Source organism: Muscardinus avellanarius (genome assembly GCF_963383645.1).
Source record: "Muscardinus avellanarius genome assembly, chromosome: 7".
Taxonomy (NCBI): Eukaryota; Metazoa; Chordata; class Mammalia; order Rodentia; family Gliridae; genus Muscardinus; species Muscardinus avellanarius.
This window is the reverse complement of record NC_137793.1, coordinates 103,958,837-103,979,421: the sequence shown is the minus strand read 5'-3', so window position 1 is coordinate 103,979,421 and position 20,585 is coordinate 103,958,837. Positions and strand designations below refer to the sequence as shown.

The 20,585-nt window shown below is 43.5% G+C and overlaps 1 protein-coding gene across 1 annotated transcript; it reads right to left on the bottom strand.

The window, feature by feature from the left end:
* Positions 1-38: 38 nt before the first annotated feature.
* APOBEC4 (apolipoprotein B mRNA editing enzyme catalytic polypeptide like 4) lies at positions 39-12,915 on the bottom strand (the record flags this gene model as incomplete). Its single annotated transcript, XM_080698753.1, has 2 exons — positions 39-430; positions 11,907-12,915. 2 exons carry the CDS (start codon positions 12,913-12,915, stop codon positions 39-41), a joined length of 1,401 nt encoding a protein of 466 aa, XP_080554879.1.
* Positions 12,916-20,585: the final 7,670 nt, after the last annotated feature.

Sequence of the window (20,585 nt, the reverse complement as noted above, 5' to 3'; positions counted from 1 at the left end):
GGCCCGGGCGGGTCTGCGCCTGCGCGCTGGCCGCTCCCTCAGGCTCGCGCTCCGCTCCGCCCCGGGAGCGCGCACCAGGGCGGGCGCGCGCGCTGCGCAGTACGCAGGCGCAGACCCGCTGCAGGAAAGGGGCGGAGCCTGGCCCGGGAGGCGGGGGCGGCCGGGAAGGCCCGGAGCGAGGCCGCGCGACAGCTGAGCGGCGATTGGTTGCCCGCGTGCCTCACGTGATCCCCGGGGTTCCCATAGAAACGCTTTTCTGCGGTCCAGCCTGAAGGGGGGTCTGAGGCTTTCGGCGATGGGCGCTGGGGGCGGGTGGCCTTGGCGCTTGTTGCGGCCGCGGCAGACCGTCTGTCATCGGGGTCCAGTGTAAGGTCTGGCCGGTCCGGACTGGCCTCTGGGGTAGGATGGACTGGCTGCAGGACCGCGTGTCCTGCAGTTGGCAGCAGTATGGGGCGGAGTGATGCACGACCTGGCGCCCAGCATCCTTCTAGTGGTCGGAGACGTCGTTTCGGACCGCGAGCTGCCCGGGGCTGCGTTCTCCATCCCGGAGCCCCTCTCCTGGGGCTGGAGCTACGCTGCGTGGCCAGCCGGAGGTCCTCAAGGACGGAGTCGAAAGGTCAAATCTAATTTCTCAGTGCTGTGTGACAGCATCGCGACGGGACTTGAGGTATCTGAACTCGGTATTGTATCCATCGGGAGGAGGGGGTGCCTGGGCAGGAGTTGGGGGACGGGTGGTAAAACTGACACGGACTTGTAGAACTTGGGGTATCCTTAACATCTTTGAAGCCAGAATGCTAAAAAAAAAAAAAGGTGGGCGAATTATGCTTTCCAGTGTTGAAGGGAAACCCAGTGTGTAAGGACTGAAAAGGAAACTAGACTTTTGAGATTGATGTTTATGATTTAAGATTTAGATGAGCCCATTGAGCCAGCTTTTTACCATATTCCACATCCCCATTCCTGAGGGCAGAGCTCTTCCTGAGGAGGTAAAGGTACTAAGACTAGCGAAATGGTCACTGTGCTCTGTGTATTATAGAGCATTTGCAGTAGTACAGGCATTTGCAGGATAAAATTAATTTGGCCACTTGGCTGAACACTGCTCAGGTGAGGGTCTCTTTCATTTCCACCTCTAGCAGAAGGCTGGCTGTTGTCCGGCTGAGCACCCCCATCCTTGGTTTCCTGTCCGGTGTTGAACAGAGCACGGGGCTTAGAACACAGATCCCTCGCTTGGGTCTTGATTGTTCTGTACATAATCAGCGCGATTGAGGTGCGTTGCTAAAATGCTGAATCTCAGCTTGGTTATTGCTAAATTGGGACTAATAGCGTGTCCTTCACAAGATTCTTCTCAGGATTAAATACACAAACGTGTTCCAAGGCTCTAAAATTCTACAGAAGCGCAAGATGCATGATAGCTGTACCACTGGGTTGGGCACTAGTTTCATAAATTACCTAATGATATGTCATGTTTCATCTTGCCCCTGCAAGAGATGGCAAGCTTCCAAAGGCAGAGGCTGTCTTATTTTTCTTTTGCATCTTCCTTCCATTTGACAGCAAGCCAGGCATGCAGAAAGTCCTCAATATATGATTGATGAGCGAATAAAACGTAAAAGGCAGTACACTTTGAAAGTCACACCAAGAATAGTAAATCAGTGAAAAGAGGGAGAACTCAAAATCAACCTTTGTTGAATGTATGCACATATACAACGTGTACATATATGTGTGTCTATGTATGTATGTATGTATGTATATATATATATCACCCAGGAATGAAATGCATTCCTTTTTTCTTGGGAAGAAGCAGTGTGGCATTCCTCCCACTTAAGAAAACCACCCTTCTAGAAGATATTTTAGTGCTAGAAATGACATTTCCTGATATAATGCTAATATTCACATTATAAGCTAAGCTATTGGTTAAAAAAAAAAACCTCTCCTAAGGCATTCTTAAACAGCAAAGGAAAAATTTCTACCTGTTGGTGATTTTTATTTTGAAAAGTCATATGCCAAAGTATGAGTTCTTTATCATGGTGCATGCATTATGTAACTTAGGAGAAAGATTTGTTTCAACATCTTTCTGTTTCTCTCTTGCTAACTTTAGTAAAAGCTCTGTGGCATACTCTTTTAGTGCTGAAGCTGATTGCACTTTTTGTTCTTTTAAATCAAGATTTCTGTGAAGAGAAAATTGAGCATTGGATGCACTGTAGAGCGTAAATGGAAACAAGAACTGAGAGCTAATACATCCCTTCTCTTACATTGCTATTCTTTCGTATTGTCTTATATTGTTACATTTTTTTGTTCTCTTATTTTAGAACTGAGAAAGACTCCTGGGGTAGAAGCAACTTAATGAACTAGTGAGAGGAATTAAAGAAAAGCAGCTGCTTCAAGAGTGTAATTGTCTTGATTGCTCAGAATTTTGTTCTCTGTGTTGAATGTGACAATATTTTTTTTATTTTGCCTCCCAAAGAGCAAAGTGCCCAGTATGTAGCTATCAGTACATTTTCACCCAGTGAACTAATGATCTGACAAGTGAATTTTGGAGCAATAGCCAAGGATTAAGCATTTTTAGCACAAGCATTGATTACCTCCCTACCCTCATGAGCTGCTAGGTCTTCAAAAAGCTTTAAAGAAATTTGTTTTTTTTCGGGTGAGGAAATCTTCCCTAATCACCTTTTAATTAGAAGGTACACATTATTCTACTTCCTTGCAAAATCTTTTTATTTTTATTTTTTTGCGGAACTGGGGATGGAAACCACAGGCATTCACACCCAAGCTACACCCCAGCCCTATTTTTTATTCTTTATTTTGAAACAGGGTCTCACTGAGTTGCAAGGGGCCTCAGTGAGTAGCTGAGGCTGTCCAAGAACTGCGATCCTCCTGTCTCAGCCTCCCAAATGCTGGAATTACAAACATGCGCTACCATTTTTAATGTTTGCAATTATTTTCTTTATTTTAATCTTTCAAGTGAGTGCTTTTCCCTGATAGAAAGTATCCATAGTTTTTTTTTTTTTTTTTTTTTTGGTGCTGGGGTGGAACCCAGGGGCTTTCTACCTTTGGTCTACCTTCCCAGACCTATTTTCTTTTTTATTTGGAAACAGGGTCTCACTAAGTTACTGAGAGTCTCACTAGCTGAGGCTGAATTTGAACCTGTGCAATCCTCTTTCTCAGCCTCCCAAGTACTGGGATTACAAGCGTGCACAACCACACCTGGCTCCATGGCTTTTTTTTTTTTTTTTTTTTTTGGTACTGGGGTAGAACCCAGAGGCCAGAGGCTTTGTACCTCCTGTCTATACTCCCAGACCTATTTTATATTTCATTTTGAAATATGATCTCACTAAGTTGCTGAGAGCCTAAGTAGCTGAGGATGGCTTCGAACCTGTGTGATCCTCCTGTCTCAGCCGCCCAAGCACTGGGATTATAAGCATTCGCCACCACGCCCGGCTGTCCATAGGGTTTTAAGATATATTATTTATGTGCAAATAACCTGGTTTGGTTCGATATTAAAACTAGACCGAGCCGGGCGTGGTGGTGCATGCTTGTAATCCCCGCCTTGGGAGGCAGAGACAGGAGGATCGAATCGAGCAGGTTGGAAGCCAGCTGCGCTGGCTTAAGAGACCCTGTTTCCACATAAAAAAGAATAAAATAGGTCTGGGAGTGTAGCCCATGGGAGTGTAAAAAAAAAAAAAACCCAAAAAACTAGACCGAATCTGAATTTTCTCAAGGTTAACACCACGTGTGTCCCTCCTTATTTCTGCAATGATACAAAGAGCCGGGGGTCTTTCTAGTTAGAAGTGACTTTAATTCAGAGCTATCCCATAATAGGTGATTCTTTTCAGATTTTTTAAACTAAGTACTCTTTACCTTCTATGTGCTTCTTTTCCCCAAACTTGCCAGTGAACACTTAAAAAACCAACCCAGGCCAGGCGTGGTGGCGCACGCTTGTCATCCCCGCGCTTGGGAGGCAGAGACAGGAGGATTGCGCAGGTTCGAAGCCAGCCGCGGGCACTGGCTTAGGAGACCCTGTTTCCAAATTAAAAAATGTAAAAATAGGTCTGGGAGTGTAGCCCGGAGGTAGAAGGGCTTCCAGGAACCCCAGTACAGTACCACCAAAAAAAAAAAAAAAAAAAAAAAAAAAACAAACCCAAAAACAAAAACAACAACAAAAAAAAACAAAACCCAAGGCATAGAATTCTGCAGCACAGTACTACGATGTTTTTATTATTTGAAATAGAAATGAATTTTGTTAAATAGTAAGTTGTATCATGCCATAGAGTCAATTTAAGTACTGTGGATGATGGTTTAATACAGTGGTTCACTAGCAACATAATTACTACAGTATAAAATATTTTTAGTATGTTATGTATATACTATGCACTGGCTTAATGTTCTACTAATACTCAAATCAACTGGTGCTTTTGTGGAAACCATCAGCCTTCAAAGTTTCAAGTTTTTTTTGTGATTAGTTCTAGCTTGACATAGTTTTATGATTATACACCGAAGTAGAATGGGTGAACTATTTGGCTGTGAGACTTTTATTTGTATTTTATTTGTATTGTACTTCATTTTTTTTCCACTTTAAAGACTTATATAATTCTAATCTGTATTCTTACCTCAGGAAAAAAAAATGTTGCTCCAAGTGAAAGACCACACCTTGTTTTTTAAACACCGTGGTGAATGAGACCCTTGTTCCACTTAATGTTTTAGCTGATTATCATGGTATAAAGGGAAAGTATAGATTTTAAAACATACTTACACCAGGCGTGGTGGGCACGCTTGTAATCCCCGCGTTTGGGAGGCGGAGACAGGAGGATCGCACAGGTTCGAAACCAGCCTCTCTTGCTTAAGAGACCCTGTTTCCAAATACAAATATAAAAAATAGGTCTGGGAATATAGCCCGGAGGTAGAAGGGTTTCCAGGAACCCCAGCACCACACACAGAAAAATACTTACACTGTATTTCTTCCCATCACTGAGATTTCTTGATGCTGACAGCTTTAATTTGGCATCTTTTGTCAAAATATACAATCATAATATTAGAAAGATAACATATCTTCTTTTACAATATATCACTTTAATTTTTTCTTATCTTATTACATTAGCTAGAATTTTGAAGAGTATTGAAAAATTGGTAGGCTTCCCTGCTTTAAGGAACTATCTGGTATTTTATCCGTTGGTGTTATATTTCCTGTTTAGTCTTATCTTTAGAAATAACTATTTAAATTATCTGATTTTTTGATTTTTTTTATGGTACTGGGGATGGAACCCAGGGTCTCTCTACCCCAAGGTTATACTCCCGGACCTATTTTATATTTTATTTGGAAATAGGGTCTCACTAAGTTGTTGAGTCTAAGTAGCTGAGGCTGGCTTTGAACTTGCACGGTCCTCCTTTCTCAGCCTCCCAAGTACTGGGATTACAAGCGTGCACCACCATGCCCAGCTCAAATTATCTGATTTTTTAACCAAATGATTAAAAATAATTTTTGGCCAGGTGTGGTGACACATGCTTCTAAATCCCAGTACTTGGCAGGCTGAGACAGGAGGATGTACTCAGCTACTTAGTGAAAAAATATCGGGCTTGGGGTGTAGCTTGGAGGTAGAATGCCCCCTGGCTTCAATCCCTGGGACCGCAAGAAATTAATTTTTTATCTTTTAATTTATGAATATAAATATATAAATGTATTTATATTTTTCTGTACTGGAGCGTTCTCACATTTTTAAGATTCCATGTTAAAAATTCCCTGTTATTTTTTGGGAGGATACTAAGGATTGAACCCAGGGATGCTATACCTTTGAGCTATATCCCCAGTCCTATTTTATTTTTTATTTTGAAATGGGGCCTCACTATGCTGTTGAGAAGTCTGGCTGAGTTACTGAGGCTGGCCTTATCCTAGATCCTCCTGTCTCAGCCTCCCAAGTACTGGGATTAGAGGCATGCATCACCATGCCCAGTTAAAATGGTACTATTTTAATAACTTGCTGTACTTAATTCATTTATATTGTTGGATGGTTTAAGGTGTGTGTGTGTGTGTGTGTGTGTGTGTGTGTGTGTGATTCCACCTCTGAGCTACACCCCCAACCTTGTTGTTATTATTATTTAACGGTACTAAGGTTGAACTCAGGGACATTCTACCTCTGAGCTACATCCCCAGCTCTACCTACCTACCTTTATTCTATTCTTTCCTCCCTTCCTTCCTTCTTTTGCAGCACTGGGGATGGAACCCAGGGGTATTCGACCTCCAAGCTACATCCCCAGCCCTATTTTTTACTCTTTATTTTGAAATAAGGTCTTACTGAGTTGCAAAGGACCTCACTAAGTAGCTGAGGCTGTCTGTGAACCCAATCCTCCATCTCAGCCTCTCAAATGCTGGGATTACAAGTGTGCACCACCATGTCTGGCTCATTCTTTATTTTGAAACAGGGTCTCACTAAGTAATGGAGGCCTCACTAAGTAGCTGAGGCTATCCTCGAACCTGTAATCCTCTGTCTCAGTCTCTCAAGTACTGGGATTACAAGCGTTTGCTACCACACCAAGCTCCTATTTTATTCTTTATTTTTAAACAGAGTCTCACTAAGTTTTGGAGACCTCACTAAGGAGCTGAGGCTGGCCACAAATTTGTAATCCTCCTGTCTCAGCCTCACATGTACTGGGATTACAAGTGTGCACCACATACCCCACTGCACATCTGTATTTTTAAGTAATATTGATTCACTGTTCTTTGTGCTTTTTTTATTCAGTTTTGATATTCGGGTTAGGCTAGACTTGGAGAAGAATTTAGAAGACTTCTACCCTTTTTTCCTATACTCTGGAATGATTTTTTTTTTTTTTTTGGTGGTACTGGGGGTAGAACCAGGGGCTTTTCTACCTCCGGGCTATCCTCCCAGACCTATTTTATATTTTATTTGGAAACAGGGTCTCACTAAGTTGCTGAGAGCCTCACTAAGTAGCTGAGGCTGGCTTTGAACCTGCGCGATCCTCCTGTCAGCCTCCCAAGCGCAGGGTTTACAAGCGTTGCTCTGCCATGCCCGGCAACTCTGGAATAGTTTGAATGATCGAAATTCATGCTCTTTATTCTTTGAAAGTTGTAGAATGTGCCTGAAAAATTATCTGGGCTTGATAATTTTGGAGGTAGGTCTTTCTCTGTCTTCTAAGGTTATTGATTTGCTTGATTTTATCTTCTTGATGAATTTTAGAATTTATATGTGCCTAGAAAATCATACATTTCACCCAGATTGTTGATTTGTTGGCAAGAAATTTCTCAAAATATCTTATTAATTACTTCAATGTCTTCCATGACTAGGGATATTTTGTTTTTCTCATTGCTACTATTAGCAGTTTAAGCAAGATATTAAAATTATCTTTCCCCCTCAAACCTGATTATTATGAATTCAAGTAATATATCTCTACTTCTTATAGAAAACTTGAAAAGTAATCCATCTCAGACTCATAGTCTTGATAAATGTTGAAAGATCCTGTCATCTGCAGCATTTCCCATTACCTTTATCCTGTTAATATTTTCTTTTAAAAAGCAACCACTTGAGGCCTGGTGTGGGGGTGCACGCTTGTAATCCCAGTACTTGGGAGGCTGAGACAGGAGGATCACACAAGTTCGAAGCCAGCCTCAGCTACTTAGTGAGGCTCTCAGCAACTTAGTGAATACTGTTTCCAAATAAAGTATAAAATAGGTCTGGGAGTATAGCCTAGAGGTTGAAAAGACCCTGAGTTCCACCCCCAGTACCACACACACACACACACACACACACACACACACACGCACGCGCGCGCAACCAGTTGTTGTTTATTATGTGTCAGACACTTGGCAAATAAGCCCTTTACTTACATTATTTAATCCTCAGAGTCTATCTAGGGGCTAGAAATCAGTGTTCCCATTTTATGGATGAGTCAGCTAAGGCTCGAGAGATTATGTAACTTGGCCACTCAGTGTCCGAGTGGCCGCCTAGCATGGGAGCTGGTTCTGTCAGATCCTGAAGCTTGTGCCTGAGATCACCACTCTATACTTCCAGTAAGTCTTTTTCATTATTCTCAAGTATAATACTTATTTCTTTCTAAAATAAGAAGATAAGAATCAATGCTCTACATACATTCACACAATAACTTAAAATAGAATGTAAATTTTGAGCCTAAAAAAAGTATTGTAATTTTTTTTTATTTTTGGTACTGGGGATTTTGAACCCAGAGGCATTCTACCGCTGGGCTATACCACCAGCCTTCAAACAAACAAGCAAACAAACAAACAAACAAACAAACAAACAGGGTCTTGTAAGTTGCTGAGGCTGGTCTCATTGGATATTGGGAAGACTAAATGAATAAATATATGTAGGTGCTTAAAAGTACCTGACGTAAACTGGGTGTATTGCACACGCCTGAAATCCCAGGACTTGGGAGGCTAAAAGAGGAGGTTTGCAGGTTCGTGGTCAGCTTCTGCAACTTAGTGAGACCGTTTCCAAATAAAAAACACAAGAGGGTTGGGAGTGTAGCTCAGAGGTAGAATACCCTTCGATTCAGTCCTCACCACCACAAAACAACAATACCTGACATATAGCTCTCCCTAAATATTAAATAGTAATAATATTTTTTAATTTGTGTGTGGTACTAGAGATTGAACCTGGGTCATTCTACCTTTGAGCTATACTCTTAGCCCTATTTTTAATTTTAATATTGAAATGGTCTCGCTAGGTCGATGAGATTCTCACTTTTTGCTGAGGCCGTCCTCAAACTTGCAATCCTCCTGTCTCAGCCTCCCAAGAACTGGAATTACAGGCATGCACCACCATGCACAATAGTAATAATATTTTAAATTAGTATAAATTACCATATAGCTTGAAAGCCCTTAGAAATGAGATGACTAGGACTGTATTCTGTCAATTAAACATTTTGGATTGCATGTACCACGAATCAAAAAAGATATGTAACAACAGTTTAAATACAGTTTAAATACTGTTTAAAAACAGTTTAAATACAGGTCAGTAGGATTAGATGGTAACTTGGCAAAACATATAAAAACAGTGCTAGCACAGGGGAGTTGGTTATAGAGATTTGTATTGTCTCTCTGGCCTGGAGCCACCCAAATACCGTTCAGGGGACAGATGTCTTTGTACCTGTCCCGCTCTTTCTTTTCAAATGGCCGATATCTCTACTACAAGTGCAGAATCTGATGGCACTGAACATTTGAGTCGCACAGGGAGCTCTTTTAGCCCACAGGGTTACCTTCCGAGTCTGGCTTCTGAGAGCTGGTGTGCATGGAGAGGCTCACGGGCTGGACGACTTGAATATGTGCTTGTGTCTCCAGCTCTGAGTCTCACTGGGAATCCAGAAATGAGCATTCTGCCTTTGCAGGTCACTCGTGGGAGCTTGTTAATCTGAGTCCGTCCCTGAGTACTTAATCCTTTCCACTGGTACCGACTACTTTTGTGGCTGAGCCTCCCAAACAGAGCCAAGGCCAGAACCATAGTAGACTCACCGAGGTGGTCCTCCCTCTCTTCACCTTCCTTAGTTTCTTGGGACTCTTCTCCATGTTTGTGTCACTAGCTGCTTTAATTCCTTGGCTTCTCCCTTCTTTATTTGGGATTGCCATCTGTGGCAGCGCTGATTTTCTTCAACATCACCGTTGCCAGTTGGCTGAAGGGGGTGGAGCATCCCCACCTTTCCTCCACCCAAGCCCTGGGCCAGCCTCACAGGACCAAGCATCCATTGCGCAGTTGGCATGGGAGACCTGATTACTGCATGGGTGTCCCTCTATGGAATGCTTTGCTCTGTGTGTATTTAGAGCAGAAAGGAACCTTAAAGATGAGCTCTTATATATTTCTAGTTTTACGGATGAGCAGACAGATGACTTGCTTTGGACCATACGTTTATATCCTTTCTTAACAAACAGTCTCTTGTCTGGGCTTTACTATAATGATTTGAACTTGTGATTTGTAGGTAACATTCTTTTCCCTGCTCCCAGTCTTAGCCAGTACAAAAATTGAGCTGCCAAAGGCACTTTTCTTTCCTATAGTGCTGGCAGCATTCATCCTTTGATTATCTATCATTGATCTCCAAGGTCACATTTGAAATGTAGGTTCACCATACATTTCAGAGCATGGATACTTTATAGCTTGACTGATATTGTATGTATGTGATCGCTTTGGAGCTAGAGTTCATAAAAACAAATTGGGTCTCCCCCCCCCCCCCCTGTGGTTCTGGGGTTGAGTCCGGAGCCTTGCATATGTTATTGAATTTGCTATAACTCTAACCCCTGGATCTATTTTTATAATGATCAGACATGCCAAATTTGTCATGTTGGGATTTTTTAAATATAATATTCCAAATCGTGGGCATATAATTTTATGATCTAATAATAAATCTCAAAGTATTTCTTTAATAATTATATGTCTGTGATAAAATTACATTCCAACAATTCTATAATAATACAGAATACTGTTATAGAATTTATTTTTTAACAATTTTATTCATGTTTATTTTAATCACAATACTAATTTCTATTCCTAAAACATTTTTTCTTTTTTTAAATTTCTCTTCTCTTTTTCCTCCTGCTCCTCCTCCTTCGTGGAATATTATGTGTTTTGATATAATGCAATCGTATTAGCTTAGCATTAAGAAAGATGAAGAGGCAGGTCACAGATGGATGCGCATTTTCTTGTGATGCATCTTTCTGTATTCCCAAGAGGGAAGTGAGGCAGCAAATGTGAATCAAACATACACCAGTGATTTAATTCAAGTTGCTCAGAGGGTTAGTCAAGGAATACTCCCTAAAAGAAGTATGTTTTGAACAAGATTTTAAGAGAAGATACAAATATGCACTGGCGAAAAGAGTCCAAAAAAGGGAAAGTAATACATAGACATTATGCATCGGAGCTGCATCAGAAGACGGGAAATGGGAGTTATCAAGAGAAAGACGCTGCTTAGAACCAGGCGCTTGGCTGGAGCAGAGAAGGAATGGCGAGCGGTGAATTTCCTAAGCTGTGGGTTCAGCCTTGCTGCCCACATTTTGCCTGGATTGTGTTAGATCCTAAGGGAAAGATGTCAAGAGAGGAGAGAGACGGTGCTTGTTGTACAGGAACTTAACAGTCCCGCTGATGACACTCGGCCACAGGAGCCGGGACCGGCGAGAGTGGCTTGGGTTTTAGACGGCACCTGAGAGGCGAGCCTTTGTGATCCTCTGGCGTTGTCTCGCTCTGGCGTCTGCTCTGGAGGGAGAACTCTGAGCTGGGAAGGATCAAACTGAGCAGGTGGCTAGATTCCAAATGTCAATTTCTGTAGCTCTATGTAATCAATTAGCAGAAGAGCTCCCCCCCCCAACACTATTTTGAATCACTATAGAAAAAATGGCCTGTCTAAAATCTTCTGTCTGCAATTAGCAATGAATGGAAAATCACCGGTTTGCACTTGAAGACAGCACTTAATGTCAGTCACTTTGGGCTGTTCTCCAATTTTATGGTAAATTTTTAAACGGAAACTAATTTAGGAAGTTATTTAGCTCATGGGCTTTTTTTTTTTAAGGTAGGTGGTGTGTGCAGATCAATAACATTCCTTTTCTGCACCAAAATATCAGCAAGGTCCTAATGGCTCCATTTTCCTACTGTCATGTTCAGAATAAAGGAGGGAGGTCAGGTTGCTTACGGCGACATTTTGGACTGTGTTAGAAATAGTGTAGATTTGTAAGAGTTGATATGGTAAATAATTCAGAGTTTGCGCTTGGGGCATCAGTTTATCTCTGTCCTGGTCAGATCTGAGAAAGAAATTTCCAGATTTTTGTTGCCTACCTAATAAGTCCCTGGCAATTGTTCGATTCATGCATTCATAAAATGTTCATTTTATTCCTTCCCTTTCTTTTCTTCTTGTTCTTCTTTGGTCTGCCTCTTTGCCACTTGTTAGCCGTCGTTAGACCCATTGACCTTTCTGAGGTCTCTGTTTTCCCAGAATGACACTCGAGGCCGTATCTAAGTGCCTTACCACATCCCTGGGTCTCTGTGGGGTTTGACCCACACAGATTGGTGGCAGGTCTCTATAGGGCACCAGCACAAAAACAATAGGATTTCTTAGGTCTGGAGTCAAGTTGGCTTGCGGCTGTCGACTTGTCCCTTGTAGAGGTTGTCCAGCAAAGACATTGTTTAAGGGGTAGCTCTCGAAAGCCACATGAGCCTTCATGTTCTGATTCTCTTTTGCCTGGGAAAGAATGTCAGTGAAGTAGGGTTTCACTCCTGTGATGGTGTTGATTTCATATGCGTTGCGTCTGTCAGCCAGTGCTCTCCCCATGAAAATGGGCTGGAAAACTGCCGGTCCTGAGACACCACTAACAAAGTTGTCAAGAAGAGAATGCCACATCCCGCCACTTATTGGACTCAGAGTGACCTGGGGCCATAAGCTGGCCAGGCTCCGGAGAGCCTCGCGGTTCCACGCCGAGGCTGGAAATTCACTGTCAGTATGATAGAGCTGAGAAAAGTAAATACTAAGAGTGATGTCCGGATACATGGTCAGGAAGTTGTACATCTTGCTGATGCAGCAGTGGCTAGCTTCATTGCAAGGGGAGTAGCTGGAATACAGGATGACGTGCGCGATGCCGCCATTGCTGTACATGGCGGAGTCGAGGTAACCATTTGTCTCGAACAGCATGGATTCTGGGTGGCTGTGACTCCCAGTGCAACTGCTAGCGTGGCCCTTCTGCACCAGGCTACCAGAGGAGGTTTTGAGTTCATAAAACGTGAGGTGTCTGGTTTGAGGATATGCTGTAGGCCCATAAGGGAATCCAAAAATCTGATGAAATTGTGCGTAGGGAACTCTGGCTCCCTCACCTGTCCGGATGTGGTAAGGACAGTTGGCGCAGTCTAGCGAGAAGCGCAGCCAGTAATAAGGCTTGACTATTGTTCCGCCGTGCGCGAGGTACTCCTCGTATAAGGGCTCCATTGCTGGTATTTATTGTCTTCTAGCTGCAAACCTAAACAAGGAAGAGAAACTATGTATAAAACCATTGCAGATATTCAAGAATCCAAACAATAATAAATGCCAGCGAGGATGTGGGAAAATAGGAACTCGTGCACTGTGGGAGGGTTCGTGAGTTAATATTACCACTTTGGGAGCAATGTGGAGGTTCCTCGGAAGACTGGGAATGGACCCCCATACCACTCCTGGGTATCTTTCCAAAAGAACCAGAGTTGGAATGCTATAGCAGTACACGCAGACTCATGTTTAAAGCAGCACAATTCATAGTAGCCAAATTAGGGACCTCTCTAGGTTGATTAGAGTCTCACTGCTTGCTGAGGCTGCCCCAGAATCTGTACTCTTCCTCTCTCAGCCTCCCAAGGACTGGGGTTAAAGGCAGGCACCATCATGTCCGGCTATGGCATACATTTTTTAAAGGAGGTAGCAAAGCCAGGCGTGGGGGCGCACACTTGTCATCCCAGCATTTGGGAGGCTGAGACAGGAAGATCACGGTTCGCGGACAGCCTCAGCTACTTAGTGAGGCCCTCCGCAACTTAGTGAGACCCTGTTTCAAAATAAAGAATAAAAAATAGGGCAGGGGGTGTAGCTCAGAGGTCGAATGCCCCTGGTTCCATCCCTAGTACCGCAAAAGAAAAAGAAAAAAAGAAAAGAAAAAAAAAATAGTAACAGCCGATGTGGTGGTGCACACTTGTAATCCCAGTACTTGGGAGGCTGAGACAGGAGGACTGCAGGTTTTTGACCAGCCTCAGCTACTTAGTGAGGCCCTCTGCAACTTAGTGAGACCCTGTCTCCAAATAAAGAATAAAAAATAGGACTAGAGGTGTAGCTCCAAGGTAGAATGTTCCTGCATGTGCGCTTGTGCATACACACACACACACACACACACACACACACACACACACACACATGATAGTAACATATATAAATAGAATTCAATGATCAGGATTTAGTTTCTTTATTGGGGAAAAGACAACAGAGACACACAGAATAGGACTTCACCCATTTCATAGATTCCAACTCAGTACAGCAAATGGGCCAGCCGTGCAAGGTCTAGAGACAGATGGCCTTGTTTCCAACCAGGGCTCAGCCTTTTACCAGTTTGGTGGCTTTGGGTTAAGTTATTTAACATCAGGACCCGCAGCGTCATTATCTACTAAGTGAAGGTGATAATAGTACCTCCCTCGTCAGGTTGTCTTAGAGACCGAATAATAGAAGAAGTATAAAGTACTTTACTATGTGTTTACACGTAGTACAAATTCCCTGCTATCTGAAAGATTTCTGACTACGAAAGTCCAAAGAAATAGGCGGGAGTTTTCTACTTTGTTCATAATTTCTTCCTTTGTCTTGTCTCTGAATGTGATAATGTCTAATATACTGTGTAGAGCCTTCAAGTGCTCTTGCACTTAAAGTTGGCTATTACTAGCCAGACGTGGTGGCGCACGCTTGCAATCCCAGCATTTGGAAGGTGGAGACCGGAGGATCGCAGTTCGCGGACAGCCTCAGCTACTTAGTGAGGCCCTCTGCAACTTAGTGAGACCCTGCTTCAAAATAAAGAATAAAAATTAGGGCTGGGGGTGTCACTCAGAGGTAGAATGCCCCTGGGTTCCATCCCTAGTACTGCAAAAAAAAAAAAAAAAAAAAAAAAAAAAGAAAGAAAATTGGGTATTGCTTAAAACTGGGCAATACGTTGGAGTAGTATCCTTTTGAGAACTGGATTGTGGGGTCTGTTAATGTGTATTCTTTGGGTCTGGACAGTCATTCACTGACATTTGAGAGACAGTCTTTTTTCTCTCAATAAGACTCACCTTGAAAATGGGTCTTGTTAGAGGATATTTGAAAAAGGATGCTTAAAAAATTACTATTATGGAAAGTGAATATAGGTTGCTTAGGGTATTTCAAATTAGTAGTTTCTGGCATGTTAAACACCAGATGTTAAGACCTTTGAGTAATGATTTCTCCTTTCAAAACGTTCCTTCAGTCATTGTTCCCAGGCAGCTACCTAGGGTATTAGAATATAGTTTTGAAAATGAAGTCAGTTATATAAGTATTGTGTGTTTCTTTTAGAGACCCCTTTAAAAGTTATTGATACATACTGAAACATTCTTGTATGGACATAACCTTATTTGAAGGGTGCCCTGCTTTTTCACTTAGTATTGGGTCCCGGCATTGTCACACATTACTGAACATTTTTCTAAAACACAACATTCACGGCTAATTGGTATTTTATCATATAACATTTAGTTTTCTGTCTCCTTTATTATAAGTGACACTTGGATGAACATTTTATAAATAAGTTATATCTCTGATTTCTTTCTTTAGAGTAGATTATAAGTCACAGCAATAGGTAAAACTTTGTTAAATTACTTCTGAGGAAGGTACACTAATCTTAGAATCTCTCGCAGTAATGTTTATTAGCCCATTCACCAATTTAAGAAGTGAACATTGGTTCTTTTCTTTGCCACACCAGCTTAATCCACAGGATTGGATGTTCGCTTTGTGTGTGTGTGGTACTGTGGATTGAACCCACCGGGGCCATTCTACCTCTGAGCTATACCTCCAGCTCTATTTTGTTTTTTGAATTTTGAAGCAGGGGCTCGCTAGGTTGCCGAGAGTCTCACTACTTACTGAGGCTTTTCTCGAACCTGGATCCTCTGTCTCAGCCTCCCAAGTCCTGGGCTTACGGCGTGCGCCATCATTCCTGGCTTGGACACTGCTTTACAAACTTCTTCATTGGTACCATATTTTCCGGATTCAACCGAATTCCTGCACTAGAGGCTTCTTGTTCTTGGAGCTTTGCCTCCAGGTACTGGACTTGACTCTTGACGGTGGACAGAGCTCTTGGAACCTGACTCTGTTTCCTGTTTGAGGCTGAGCACTGTGTTTTCCTGGTCTCCTCCTCTCAGGACTACTCGTCAGATTGGATCTCTCTGATTATCAGAATGTGCTGAGTGGGGTGGGAGTGGCGGCCCACTCCGGTGATCCCAGCACTTGGGAGGCTGAGACAGGAGGAGCGCAAGTTCGATACCAGACTTTGGTCACTTACTGAGAACCTATTTCAAAATATAACACAAAAGGGGCCTGGAATGTAGCCCAGAGGTCGGATGTCCCTGAGTTCAATCTGGAGTCCCAAAAAACAAAAACAAAGACACAACAAAGCCTCGCCTAAGTCCTCACTCTTGAATATCCTCTGGGTGTCACACCTGGCATCCAGGCTACTACTGTAAGAAAGAGAAATTATGCCAGTATTGGAAAATTGCTCTGGTGTTCATTTTGAAAATGTACAAAGCCGTAGAGTTGGGTGCAGCGCAGGCGCTCAGGCAGGGAGGGCCGGCTGTGTACACCGCAGCGCTCCCCCCTCTCTGCCCTTTGCTTTAATGGTTAACCTATAGCAAGAATGTAAAGGAGATTAAGGCCTTTAGCCTTAGCAGCCCTAGAGGCAATGGAAGCCTGTAGCCCTGAAAACAGTAGAGGCGAGCAGTGCCTCTGCCTACCTCTTCTGTGTGGCCGGCCTGGGTATAGGAAAGGTAAACAGTTGACGAGTAACCAATACAGCCCAATACGATAGAGGTGGGAACTAGGTAGATTACTGACCCCTGCACTCAGCAAGCGCACTGTCCGGAGACCAAGAGGCACCACCGCCTAAGAAATAAATCACTAGCCCATTGCCTTGGTAACACTGATAAGAACCTACCAATACACAATCTACTTAAAGGCCAGAGACAGAGAGGGGGAGAGTCTCATTTTGGACTCTACTGCGTTCCCTGGGCACGCTGCTTTTCTTTTCTTCCATTTCTATTTTCTACTGATCTTGAAATAAAGAATTGTTAAAGCTGCACCAAGCTTTAAAGTTTTAAAGGGGGCCTTATTTATTTATTTATTTATTTATTTATTTATTTATTTTTTGTCTTTTTGGGCTGGGGATCGAACCCAGGGTGGTGCACTTGCCAGGCAAGGACTTTGCCACTGAGCTACATCCCAGCCCTGTCTATTAGTTTTAATTTCCCTATTCAACAAATTTTAGTTGAATAAAGGAAAAAGGGCACACAGTGCCACTTAGACCGGCAACACAATGATCTCTTCTGTGGACGCTATAAGGTCATATAAAAACTGACCAGTATCCATTTTGTAACAGTAGCTTAGGAATCCATTTTGTAACTTTCTGGCACATGTGTCTGTAGGCTCCTCTATTGGAACTACAGGCTTTCTATTTCTTTGTTCTAAAGAAAAAATTTGCCCAGTGGGAGACGAGCCAGCCAGATCAGGTTGTGAGGTCGCGCCCCAGCCACTGGGGGGTGATGCAGTGGGCTAGGAATTAGGAGATTGAAAGGAGCCCGGACTGCCCCGGCGCACACGGTGTGCTGGCCCGATTTTATGGTGTGCATACGCTCTTATGTGCAAAAGTAAGTGCTTTGCCAAGTTACGTTTGAGTTCATGAATGTTTATTTAATACTCCCCTAAAATCTGTTTCTAACACTCCTCCGGGTAAACTTTCACCCCAAGTCAGATGAGGTGGCACATGCCTGTAAGCCTAGTACTTGGGAGGCTGAGACAGAAGGATGCCAGGTTCAAGACCAGTCTCAGCAGCTTAGCAAGGCTCTCAGCAACCCAGTGAGACCCTGTTTCAAAGCAGAGAATTAAAAATAGGTCTGGGGGTGTAGTCACCTTGGAGGTAGAATGTTTGTGGGTTCAGTTCCCAGTACCACAAACAAAACGACAGCAAAACTAGAAAGAAAAAAATTAGCCCACCTATAAAAATTCACAAACCGATTTAAAATACTATAAAAACAGTACCAAGGAGCCAGGCGTGGTGGGCACACGCTTGTAATCTCAGTACTTGGGAGACTGAGACAGGAGGATTGCAGGTTTTTGGCCAGCCTCAGCTACTTAGTGAGGCCCTCTGCAATTTAGTGAGACCTGTTTCCAAATAAATAATAAAAAATAGGGCTCGGGGTATAGCTCAGAGGTAGAATGCCCCTGGGTTCAATCCCCAGTACCACAAATAAAACAAAAACAGTGCCAAGAAAGATTTTTCTGCTTTTAATATTATATTTTAAGCTGGTATATGTATAGATTCAACTGTATACAGTGGTCTCAAAATTACACTTTTGGAGCAAAAAGTTGTTTTTTTTTTTTTTTATTTAAATAGCCTTCCTAAGTTGTTAAGTTAATGAGGCTGGCCTCAGACACATGACAATCCTCCTGTCTCAGCTTCCTGAGTACTGGGGTTACAGCTGCAGGTTACCATGCCTGGTGGTGGTGTATCTTTTAAGATAAACGCAGTAAGATAGAAACTCCCGATTGCTTTTCTGACCCCTTGGTAAGCTCCCTCATGTCTATTTTATTTTATTTTATTTTATGTTGATACTAGGGATTGAAATCAGAGGCATCCCACCTCCAATGTACACCCTCAGCCCTAGTTTTTATTTTTATTTTGCGATAGTGCCTTGCTAGTACTTTCGGAGGCTGTCCTCAAGCCTGTGATCCTCCTGTCTCAGCCTCCCAAGTACTGATATTATAGGTGTGTGTCACCATGCCTGGCTCCGTCCTGTCTATTTTAGGCATGAGGTACGTTGGTGCTGTTTTGAAGGAGATCTTGGTGACCAGTGGTTTTGATATAAAACGCAGGGAAGCCCTGGAATCTCCTCCTTGTTTATGGCTTTTTGGTGTCAATCTCTGTGGTTCCCTGTTGCTGAGGTCTTTTCTTTTTCTGGGCTCGATCTTTAGTCATCCTTTTCTGAGGAGGAAGCAGGAAAGAACTCCTGCCCCTTTGGGCTCTTACAGATTGGTGGTTTAACGTGCCAAGGATGAGTTTATCACGGATCACAGACCGTCTTGTGGCGTTAACTCTCAGTGTCTGCTTCATTCTCCGCTAACTGGGTGGGGATGTGCTCTGAAGCCCAGGGCCTCCTTGGCTGGTTCAGGGGCCTGCTGGGCTAAGGCTTGTTTCCCTAGCAGCTACTGCCCAGGCCCTTTCCTTCTGCTCTGTGCTCGGGAAGTGCATGCTGCGCTCTCTAGACAGATCTACTGGCGGTGAAAGCTGAGGCCACAGCGAGCCAGCCCGCTGAGGGCTCCTTCTCGCAGTTCAGCTGCGAGTGGCCCTGGACCCGGGCCTCGGGAGGACCACCCCTCCTTACTTCTTACTTACTTACTTATATCGTGAGGACACTCTGCCCCCGTTTCAACCAGCCAGGAGTTAGTGAGTGCCGTGAAGGCCCAATTTGCACTGGAGTAATTGGAGATTGAAGTTTGCCCTGCACAATCTGTGCGCAATCTGTTAGCAGCTAAAAACAAATGTTAGCGGTTATAATTACCATCATTTTGTCTCCAGGTTTTGGGTCACATTCCAGGTGGTAGAGGAGATGCTGCTCCCTTCTTTCTTTCTTCTGTGAGTGGCTCTGGAGGGCAAGGGTATGGCACAGAGTCACCTCCTCTGCGGGTGCAGGACTCTTCTGCAGCCTGTGTCTCCTAGTTTATTGGAACTCCGCGTCCCGAGTCAGAAAGCCGTCGCTGAGGTGTGGCTGCCGCTGAGAACACTGTTGAATCGGTGCCATGGCAACGCTGGCTACGTAGCTCTGCTAGGGTACGGCGCTGACACTTACTGCCTTATTTGCATAGCCAACCACCTGTTCCAAAGATGAAAATATACACGGCTACGTATTCCAGTCTGGATGACAGGGTGACAGCTGACAGTTGGAGTGAATGTGTTGGGTTTTTCTCCCTGTGGTGGTCTGAACCAAGTCTGTCTCCCGAGCACCTTCCTCCTGGCCTAGACTAGGTGCCTGGCTGGTGTGTGGACAAGAGTTGGAGGTTGCCTGTGCAGTGCCAAGGCCCTGGGAGAGGGAGCCTGCTTGACTTCTGGAAAGGAAGACCAGGACACTTTGAACTAAGATGCTCACAGTCCCCGGAAGAGGAGCTCTGAATTCCGTGCAAGCCTAAGTGACTACCTCTTAGCACTTGTCCCCTGGGACACTTGCTGTTGGCCCCTACGTGGCTCCTGCCCCTGGAGTCCAGCTTTGCTCCTGGTCAGCTGTGGCCCTTTCTCTGGGGCTGATGGACGAGACCCTCGTCCTCCTCCAGTCTTTTTTTTTTTTTTTTTTTTGCTATAGTGGGGATGGAACCCAGGGTTTTTCTACCTCTGAGCTGAGACTGTCCTAGTGTGAACTGCGATCCTCCTGTCTCAGTCTCCCAAATGCTGGGATTACAAGCATGCACCACCACGCCTGGCTACTCTTATTATATTAATGGACTACATTTTAGGGATAGGCAACTCACGTAGTCAACATTAAAAAATGTTAAAAATTTAATTGTCCCATAAAAGTGTAAATATTTAGGGTATACCTTCATTAAATTTTTATGCAATACACACTGGATAATGATCAGCTTGGGGTAATTGAGAAGCCATCACTTTACTGTCCCTTTAAGTATTTATTTACTTATTTATTCATTTATGGTGTTGGAGATTGAACCCAGGGGCATTCTACCTTTGAGCTATACCCCACAACCCTATTTTTATTCCTTATTTAAAACAGGGTCTCACTAAGTTGCAGAGAGCCTCACTAAGTTGCTGAGGCTGGCCATGAACCTGTGATCTTCCTGTCTCAGCCTCCCAAGTACTGGGATTACAAACATGTGCC